The sequence below is a fragment of the Melanostigma gelatinosum genome (genome assembly GCF_949748355.1).
Source record: "Melanostigma gelatinosum genome assembly, chromosome: 2".
Taxonomy (NCBI): Eukaryota; Metazoa; Chordata; class Actinopteri; order Perciformes; family Zoarcidae; genus Melanostigma; species Melanostigma gelatinosum.
The window spans coordinates 29,546,221-29,556,735 of NC_136635.1; the positions used below are offsets into that span (position 1 = coordinate 29,546,221).

Consider the following 10,515-nt stretch of genomic DNA (forward strand, 5'->3'; position numbering starts at 1 on the left):
AAAACAGACTTCGACACAAGGGAACCGGATTTCCGGGTTTTCGGACCTGCAGCTCTCTATGAAGTCATGGTTCCTCTGTCTGCGCTGCTAATGAGCCGGTTGCAGCTGATATCACGGAAGCGGAACAGCCATCTGTCCAGCTCGACTTTGAGCAAACATGCAGGAGGAATGGGAAAAAATGTGAAAATGTGTTTGACAGATGTGTCAAAGAAAATGAAAGCTGTAATTAGTGCCGCAGGTGCTTGTACAAAGTCAAGACTTAAATATGAGCTCATTCAATTGGAATTCATTTAGAATTAATTATCAGGTCATGTTTTCGTTTTGACATTCTGTAATAGACATCATATTTTTGCTAAAATAAATACAAATAGACAGAGTCCCACACTTTCAAGTCCACAAGTCAACATTTAATATCTACCCTGAACATACACTGCAGTGTATGTTACATTTTAAATCACATTGCCATTTTCAGGCAAAGAATTGTGGATAGCCACCTTCGGCTGATAATAGTTTATTGCTTAAGGGAAATGTGTCTCCTCCAACTGCTCCTTCAACAATGTGGAGCATTAAGCAGCTAAAGAGACAGACATTTTCCTCAGGAGAGGGTGGAGACCAAAACAGAGCTTAAAGGAGGGTGAGTACTGGACTCGTGGTTCATCTGGTGGCCAGAAACACGACTCCAAATGAATGCTCATGTTGCTCCATATAAGTGATTGCTAACGTGTTTGCCATATCAACGCCACAGCGTGATATTTTATCAGGGTGGTGTTCACAGCTGGTTTTTCTGCCCTCAAGTGGCCCAAAAAACGAATGAATGCTGGTTTAAGACGCATCTGACAACGTGGCTGACGACATAGAATTACATGAAAAAATATACTTAAGAGTTCTTAAATATCTGCAACTCTCACAGCATTTGCATTGGGAATGTGTTTCTACACATAGCAAGAAGATACTGTCGTGAAGACTCTGAACTGGAAATGTGACAGTGGTAATTAACTCTGGCATCAACAAAGTGACGACCACATTTTGCTTTCACTGGAGCCACAAGGCCACATTCACTGTTGAAATGAGTTCTTGAGATCAGAGATCAGTGTTTGTCTTTTCTTTTCTTTTGGTATATGTAATTGCCCATGGTGCTCTGTCAGCTATTTTTAGCCATCCCGTTGCTCGTTGAGAGATATTCCATTTGGAGTCCAGAGACTCGGTGCTCCCAACATCCACTAACCTTCCTCACCTCCATCTCGTGTTGACAATAACCGAGCAACCCACACAGTGACACAGAGGGGACACCTCATCCTAAATGAGGAGCGCGAATTACGAGGACAGATAGATATCAAGCTCTGCAGCAGTCACATGGATGTATCTCGGAGTGTCTTTGCCAGCAGACATGGGCTAGAATTACGTACAGTAGCTGAACATTAAAAAACAATTAGAAAAGGGAAAGCACGACTGCTTTAAACAATTTGACAAAAATGTGGATTGCAAATCTACATTAGGGGTTTTCTCTAAATGGCCAACCATCTAATGTAAATGATGTTGCAATGCGGCCGCTGTTGCATCTCACTGAAACTACTCTTTGTCCTAAAAGAGCCATCAAAAACCTCTTCCAAAGATCTGAAGCACACGGTCGACTTTTTGGAGCTTTCAGCTGCATTCCTCACATGTCCAGTAAGTGGAGCGCTCGGATAGTTTCTGTCGTGGTGAGACAGGATCGTACGTGCTCAGTTTACAACAGAGATTACAGAGAGATACAAGACGGTTTGAATAAGATGTCCAAAAATAAAGATGTTTTCATTTCTATCAATCGTTTTTTAGTCATGAGAGCACATCATTGACATATTTTATCATGCTGCTTTGAGACAGTAATATCTGGTCTCTTCATCAGTTAAATGAACACATCTCAGAATCACACGAGTAAAATCATCTTTGATTGCAACACAAAAATATGCATACAAAATATGTATGTAAACTATATATATATATATTATTTGACAAGAGTGTCATCACTCTTTTAATTGTTTATCCCTGAAACCACAAAGTCCCTTATGAATAACAAAACTTAACAGCTGAATTGTAGAGCGCACCACCTTTAATGTTTTCTTTAAAGTAAGCTCCCTTCTTCATAAGACATTTTAGAAAGCTGGTTTTGCAGACAGACGGCGCTAGAGACGTCACCTGGAATCCCACAGCACAAGAGAGTGAAAGAGGCGCGCAAACAAAGACTCGTCGGTCGTGGTGCAAACTCATTGCCGTGACATATATGTACAGACGACGCGAGAGACCCACGGGAAGATGTGCAAATATATTTTCATACACCATCGTCTGGGTTTCCAATTTAAAAAAGGACACTAGCTCAGAAGCACCAGGACGTGCTGTAGCAAATCATTTACAAGTTTATGACTGAGAATGCAGGCGGAGTGTTTACTCTGGCGATAAAGGCCTATTGTACGTCAGTCCCACTGGCACAAGGCTTTCGTTACCTAGGTCAGGGTTTCTTACTGCAGGATGTTACGGATCCTTCCGTCATGGCTTTGTTCACACATGAGAACGCAGTCGTGGCCAGAGGCTGCCATACAAACCGCAACATGACAGTAACATGTTTCACAAACCCTGCTAGGGCTGGGCGATAAATCGATTTAATCGATTAATTCGAATGTGTGCTTTAAGGCGATGTGTTTTATTGAAAATCGAGAAAATCGCCCCCACTCCTCCCCCCCGTTGGGTTCCCGTAGTTGAGTGCGCGCGCATTGTTTACAAACGAAAACAATGGCGGCCAGCAGTGAAGCTCTCGTTCTTAAGAGAGGGAAGAATGTGTCTTCGGTGGTCTGGAAATGGTTCGGGTTCATGTCATCTGACACCGAACAAACAGCACCACGATGTAAGGTCTGTCTAAAAGCTATTGCTACAAAATCAAGCAGCACAACAAATTTAATGCAGCACCTCAAACAGAGGCATGCCGCCGAGTGGGAGAAGCGTTGCGCCCTGAGCAGGGAGCAGGACCGCGGGAGCACAAGCGATGCCGTCTTCCTGGCAAAAAATATTTAGAAAAAACATGCACTACTGTTTAATACTGTTGGTTATGTTGTGAATGCACTTGATTTTGTTTACATGCACTTATTTACTGTGCAAAATATGTTATGTTGATGTTAGATCAGATGTTGCACTTTTGAAAATGTGAATGTTAAAGGGTCACATACATTTTATTTCATGCTGTGTTTGTATCAGTGTATTCAGTTAGAAAAGCTTAGTGTAAAAAGTTACATTTGCACAGTTGTTTACAATGGAAGGCTACTATTTAATGCCATTTAATGTTATGTTTAATTTAATTTTATATTTAAATGATTCAGGGAAACAAAAGAGTGACCAAATACTTTTTGTATACTACAGGCACCTTTCTACAATGTTCAGGTTTTGTTTGCACTTTATTTTTATCAACCTACGAGGGAAAATCATCACAAAATAAAATAAAAAAATGTTTTCAACAGCTTCTGTCATCTGCAAAAATTTGTGGGGGAAAAAATCGATTTAAATCGTGAATCGGATTTTTTGTAAAAAAATCGGAGATTTTTTTTTTAGGCCATATCGCCCAGCCCTAAACCCTGCTAATACAATTTATAGATTCATAATCAAAACTGATGGGGAGAAAAAGTTACTTTTTCTCTATAGAACTCCAACACCCCCACTATGAGTAACTATGCCCTCCCTATGAATGAAAACTTCATTTCTTTCCCAACACTTTGGACCATATGACACACATTATGACATTTCTTAGTCAAAACAATTGTAAAAAGGCCCCAAATGCATGTGAATAGCATTAAATAAAATATATATATATACATACAAATTCCTTCAGGCCTCAAATAAATCTGTATAAAACCACACACCTTTGACACCAACTAAATCATTGACTCCATGTGTGCGTCACTGATCATTTATGTTCTAAATGTTGCATTATTTCACATTCTCACAGACACAAGTTGAAGGTTTTTCCGTTACACTCCTATGTTGCCTTTCTCCTCCGGCAGCAGTTTCTCCTTGGCGGAGTCCTGAGGGTCTCTGCGGGGAGCCTTCTTCATCTCTCGACTTTTGACCCAGGTGTAGGCAGACGAGCCACAGAGCACCATCATGTTACTGCTCCACCACAGCAGGCTTTTACTGGAGGAGTCGTACACCACCGCAATGACGGTCTGCCCACAGGCCTTTGCTGTCCCCGAGACGTTGTGCGTGAGCGGACTGGTGAACTTGATCTGCAGGCCCGTGACGTAGCCAATGGCGAAACCAAACACCCCCCCGAGCGTCATCATGCCCCAAAATCTGAGGCTGCCGAGGCGGCTGAAGCTGGCGAGACTGCCCAGATCTCCAGACACAGCGATGAGCGGGAGGAAGAGGACGCAGGCGTTAATGTTGTTGTAATAGGACAGTTTCCAGATGTTTCCTTCCACTGCTGGCATCACCTTCTTGGTGTAGATGGCGTTCAAAGAGACACAAGCGCTGGCCATCACGCCAAAAAAGACGCCGGTCCAGGAGAGGGAACCCGTCATGGCTTCCTGGTCCACGCCGAGCCAGAATCCACCTGAGAAGCATGGAAACATGCAGGACTGCGAGATCACATTTCACAATGACTCATGTTCATTAAGCTGAATTTCAGCACTGAAACGTTTCAATACCTGTCCGACTAGTGTTGTCAAAGTGATGCAAGTGAATAAATGTAATATTTCTCTGAAGTATTCCACACTTTTTCAGCCAGGAATTGAAATATCGTTTGAACAAAAGGGCTGCAAAAATGTTTTTTGCTGACTAGGAAATAAAATACATGCAACTTGATTATTAACCGTTAAATTAAAAAAAGAAATGCAGCAAATTGTCACATTAGAGAAACTGAGACCGGCAAATGTTTTGTTGATAAATTACAGAACAAATTGTTGTTTTTCAGCACTAATGTCATATCTCAAATATCAACTTTCTAAACTATTCGAAAGTGAAACGCTGTTAAAGATCGAAGGTGGCAATTAAATAAATATATCAGGCACTCATTGTCCCATGTGAAGACTGACAAGTCCCGAGTCCTAAACAAGTCATAATGCGCTCTTCATTACATGTAATGTGCCATTTGCGTCTCCGTCAGTAATTGTTGACCCCAATGTTCAGCACACTGCACACTTAGTTCTGGAGCGCGTACGAAGTTATCTTTGGTCTTTATCCATTTCATATTGTTCCAACCGGCGCTCGGTAAAGTAATGTTGGTTCTGCACGATCAGGTGGATCATGGTCAGGTGGGAATTCATATTTAATTGAGTCAGGAAATGAAGGGACATTAATTAATTTGTGGGGCTTGGTGGAACGTATAAAGTATGTTTAACAAAGGGGTCAAGTCCAAGTGAAGTCACGAGTCTTTTATATTTAGCCAAGTTCAGTCCTGACTCAAGTCCCAAGTCATGTGACTCGAGTCCACACCTGTTTTGAATTGAGGCGTTTAAGGATCATACAATGTCAACATGATTTTGTGCAGGAGGATGAAATACATTATTTCTGACAGCATCTACTTGGTGCAGATTATATGTTTAGCCATTAACCTATCTCAACATACTTCATGAATACTTCCAGATAAACAATTTACATGATAAAAGAAAATCGTGTTACAATCCACATGCAGGAAGAAAGAAAGTTCACATACCTAGTATGATCCCACAGCACACTATGGCTTGTCTTGAAGTAGTTTGCTTCAGGATAACGTAAGACAGCAGCACGTTGAAAACCGTGCTGAGCGACCGACCGACCGTGTAGAAAGCCACTCCGAGGTGTTTCAAGCACAGGTTGTTGAAGCTGATCATGGAGATGAACACGATCGACAGCGGCAGGACCTCCCGGGACGTCTTCAGGTCGAAGCTGACCGAGGGGAAGTCGATGAGTCCCGGCCAAAATTTGGCCAGCAGCTGCATGAGCCAGCACAGTCCGACCGTCACCACGCACTGGTAGAAAGTGACAAACAGCGGCGCGTCCAGGTCCCGGTTGTCCAGCAGGTAATTATTGAGGAACACCATTGTTATTGAGACAAACCAGTACAGTACAACCACAGCTCCTATTTTGACAGCCCGCGTAATGAAAGTCTCTCCATTGTGTCCGTCCTCGTCCATTGTCTCCGATCCGGATAGAGCCATCCTTAAGATACTGGACCGCTTCAGCTGCACCCTGTTCATGATCACAGAGAACGAAGAACAGCCCGGGTCATAAAAACAAACAACAAACCTGCATCATTTACACGAGCTACTATGTAGCTACAGGCCAACTACTCGAACATGACGAGCGTCTTCCGCCGACAGCAAAATCAAGATCACTTCCGGTTTATTTTTTCAAAATCAAAGCACATCGCTAGAAATCTAAAACCAAAGTTTTCACAAACAGGCAATATTGCAAAAGTTGTTCCACAGTTGAAATGCAACTTAGCAATATTTTAAAGTGACGAGGTGGACTGCACAGTTATTGCACCAAATAGACATTGAAACTCCAGCTTCCACATGCTTTGTCACCAACGTGTAGACACAAATTATATTTAATATCAACCATACTTATGCATTATGAGACCCTAGAAAAGCAAATTATGTTAATGCGGCTGTGGTCGAAATTCTACCGAATTGGTTAAAAGTCAGGTTGGAAATATTTTTGAATTTTGTACGTTGTATTCCCAAAACTTTGTCCATATATATATATATATATATATATATATATATATATATATAGTACCATATCTAAAGTACACATGTCGCGTAAAATAACCGTCAATTTTTATATTGTATTAGCAGACTGCGTTGGAATGTTTTTCCTCTCCCAAAAATTGTCACTACCGAAACATAGTAATACACTATAGTAAAAAAATATAATTATTAACCTGTTAAGATTGTGTTTCCTTCCATGGAGAGTATTTTTACAAATATTTCTTGAAGGTTTTCATAATTAAATCAATAAACCTGACATTTTTACCAAATTTCTAAGTTCAATTTATACAATTCATCAAAATCTAAATGCAATATTTCTTTTAAAAATGCATAATAATGATCATATTGAATCCAGAGTTGATGATTGATAAAATTTAACATACATTAAACCAATCAGTATCATAACATATTAGTTGATAACTCAATATACTTTATTTTTTACAAAACATCCAGTGTTTTGTAAAAAAACACAGTATTTTGTTTGCAAGGTTCTATCATATTTCCTCAACCTTATTGCTTAATCTTAACTCATAACATGCCTTAGGTTGGGAATATTACAAACACAAATGTTTTGCGGTCAATAGAATAATTTAATTTTTGAAGACATAACAATTGTTCATCCAGAACCATTTGAAGTACAAACATTACTTATCAATGGAAAATTACCCAAGTGTGTGCAGTGAAAGAACAAGAAAACATTGACAAATAACTGATATTATGTTGTACTGTATGTTTAAGGGGGTTCAGTGTCAGACACCATCACAAATCCATTCACAAATTTAGCTTTTCATATATACTGCGGTGAACACTCTTGGGCTGATCTGGACATGCCTCTGTGTGACGTTTTCGGTAGTGACATGGAAACTGGGAACATGATTTTTTTGGTATAGTTCTTTAATTTTAAAATTAAACCCACAATAAATCAAAATATTACAACTTCTGTTTAAACTTAATCATAAAGATCTTTGAATTTACACAATTGAACAAAATCTAAAAATTGTTTTAAGTGTTATTTACAGAAATTGAAATTTAGATGTCAGGGCTTGGGACAGCTACTTCCCAATAGAAAGTACCCTATTTTGTATATATTTAGCTTATCACTATCTAATTTAATGCCTTGGGTTTAAAGAGACCATAACATATTCTTAGTAAATATCTATGTCTGAACACTTAATTGTTTTGTTAAATAGTTATTCTTGTTGTGGGACCGCACTTTGAACTAATTCTGTAGAATGGTCCATCTAGTAGATTTTGCTCCCTTAGTTTCAACAGGAAACATATTTCAATACAATGTCATAATTCTGACAGCAATCATTATGGATCATTTATTTCATTATGTGGGTGTTGTTGACGTCAAAAACAACAAACATAATTTGTTTAAATTCCTGACTTTTATCTTGAAGGTGGACGCTCACGCCGGCGTTTCCTTGAGCGTGACTACTTCCTTGTTTGAGCCAACTTTTTATTTATTTAAAGAAATACTGTCCTTGAATAAATATGTTCAAATATTAGATTGTCAATGTATCATTCCCGATTCTTAAAAAAAAACGATTTCTCAGTTGTCATGAATCAAACCAGTTCACTTATTGAGATGTTTCAGCCTCCAGGAGGCCATTGCATTTCCCCGTTTTTCATCTACGATACTAGATCTAATCCATTTTTCGTTTTTTTAATATGCCAAATGAATATTGGCATTAGCCTGCATTGTTTTCCGTGATTTGTGGTTATGATGTATTGTTAAAAACATGTTCATACCGTAAGTCGTCAGAGATTGCTGTATATTTGATAAGTCCGGCACAGAGAAACGTCGATCGTGTCTTGTCTATTTGTTTGCACCTCCCACTAAGCTCCAGCGTAAGTGACGGTCGCATGATCAATCATTTCCGGGTATACACAATTTGCCCTGCCAGAGGGCAGTACATGCGACGAACAATGGAAGGATATTATCATACAATACAATCAATAATGCGATACAGTACGAGAGCATGTGCTTATTTTATGATTTCAGGTGTGCTGTCAGGAGGAAGTAGGCCTACCTGAGGATCTCAGACAAGAACACGCTCCAGGACAATTGCTTAAAACTTGAGTGTAACAATCCAGAAGATAATGTACAAAACTCACGGGCAAAGAAAACAGGTCTTATCTATCGTGTCTCACACCGAGCAATACGCTTCAACAGCAAAGCCTCGCCTATTGAACCTGAAGAGGAGTGACACCACGTGAATACATTGGTTTGGTTGTCGGTGACGCCAGTTTTCCAGGTTAAGTAGTTCACCTGTGACGCACTCAAGGAGGCTTTTCAAAATTGAAACTGGTTTTCTCTGCATAGAAAATTGCGAGGCAGGTGCACTTCCATCCCGATTTAAACTTTCACCAAACCTCTGACGGTATCCGGCTTCATGGAAAACACTCTTTTCATACGAGCATTGCATGGAGTGTAATCAGCATCGGTCGAAACATTGTCGCTGCCAGCTATTTACTCTCTATGTCCAATCCACCATGTCTCCCACTTCATTGAATACAAGAGTTCAGATAGACACACATTGCAATACATGCACAGGCCCATTGATAACAGTGGGCCTGTTATTTTACTTCCTAATAATTTCAATTAGGAAGTAAAATAATACAAATATATATAAATAAAGGGTGCCTTATCAAATGTTAAAAGTGTATGGGAGGATTAGTACTACTTCAAAAACAGTACCTTTTGTGTAAATAATATTCTGCCACTATTAAATCGTTTTACAAGCTATTGTACTTCTTAGTATTTGTGGTCATATCCTCATTCTCAAATATGGCTGAATATGATATGCTGTGACTCAACTTGAAGATGAGCATTTATTAACCAGGGATTTGCATTGTAGACTATTTCTGCAATACTTTAGCAGGTATACAGTTCTTTGAAGTGTACATTTAGAAATCTGCACTCATCTTTGGTAATATCAGAAAATATATATATCAAATATAGTATCAGATTTCACAAAACGCAAAAGACAACAGCTTTTAAAGAGAAGAAACACAAGTCATGTCATCATATCCGCCTCAATCTGTCTGCCTACAACCTGATGTAATGCAGAAGATGAAGAGCAGATATGGTAATATGGAAACTCCTCGGTAAAGGCTTAGCGGTAATGGGAAAGCAACCTTGGCCATGAAATGGGCTGTGACGATGCTGTCAGCCTCATTGGTTCTGGCAAATCTATGTAGCCTGACATCATGACGTCTCACGGAGGGGACATCTGTTATCTGTCTTCCAAGCACTTGGGAAATTGTCATGTCCAGCATGACAGCTGGTGTATGATGAAGCATCAGCGAACACATTTGGCTCGGTGCACCTGCTGATGTGTGTTTTTTTTGTTTTTGGCAAAACAAATTCTAACTTGCAGTTATGAGTGAGATTCCCTTCTGCTCTTTCCTCGAAACCTCTCAGCAAGCCGACAGATGGATTTTTGTTCCCTTCATCACTCTTCCCTGTTTTCCTCATTAGCATGTCTTTATTCCCCTCAAATGCCCTTTCCGTCTCCTTTGCCAACAAGTATTTTCCCCCTGTTACTATTCGAGAGCAGAGACCGGGGGAAATAGTTGGAAGACCTGGCACTGATTTGAGCCGAACAATTTCAAAAGCGAACACAAGTGACCGCGTCACGGAAGGAAGGGGGAGAATTCATCATACATAGCTGCATCGCATTCTGAGGAGACAGGAAGATCCCTCTTCCTCTCTCACAGCTAGGGACGTCTTTGGAGGTTTATTGCCGATAGCTTGGCAGCCAACATGCTCACTTTCCCCGCAAGGAAAGCGACC

At 40.0% G+C, this 10,515-nt stretch overlaps 1 protein-coding gene across 3 annotated transcripts; it reads right to left on the reverse strand.

The window, feature by feature from the left end:
- Positions 1–487: 487 nt before the first annotated feature.
- slc35c1 (solute carrier family 35 member C1) lies at positions 488–8,850 on the reverse strand. 3 transcript variants are annotated; one of them, XM_079284069.1, is made up of 3 exons: positions 8,750–8,850; positions 5,675–6,189; positions 488–4,573 (listed from the first exon to the last, which is right to left on the reverse strand). In XM_079284069.1, exons 2-3 carry the CDS (start codon positions 6,156–6,158, stop codon positions 3,993–3,995), a joined length of 1,065 nt encoding a protein of 354 aa, XP_079140195.1. In that variant the 5' UTR covers positions 6,159–6,189; positions 8,750–8,850; the 3' UTR covers positions 488–3,992. The 3 variants fall into 3 exon arrangements, with proteins under 3 accessions (XP_079140195.1, XP_079140194.1, XP_079140193.1); XM_079284068.1 differs by lacking the exon at positions 8,750–8,850 and adding an exon at positions 8,469–8,546; XM_079284067.1 differs by lacking the exon at positions 8,750–8,850 and having other exon boundaries at positions 5,675–6,280.
- Between the last annotated feature and the right edge of the window lie 1,665 nt (positions 8,851–10,515).

Bases quoted from the DNA above. Each gene is read 5' to 3' on its own strand.
- slc35c1 (XM_079284067.1), bottom strand. From the start codon at position 6,197: ATGAACAGGGTGCAGCTGAAGCGGTCCAGTATCTTAAGGATGGCTCTA. The intron at 4,574-5,674 runs GTATGTGAACTT...CATGCTTCTCAG, and splicing joins GTGCTGTGGGATCATACTAG to GTGGATTCTGGCTCGGCGTG.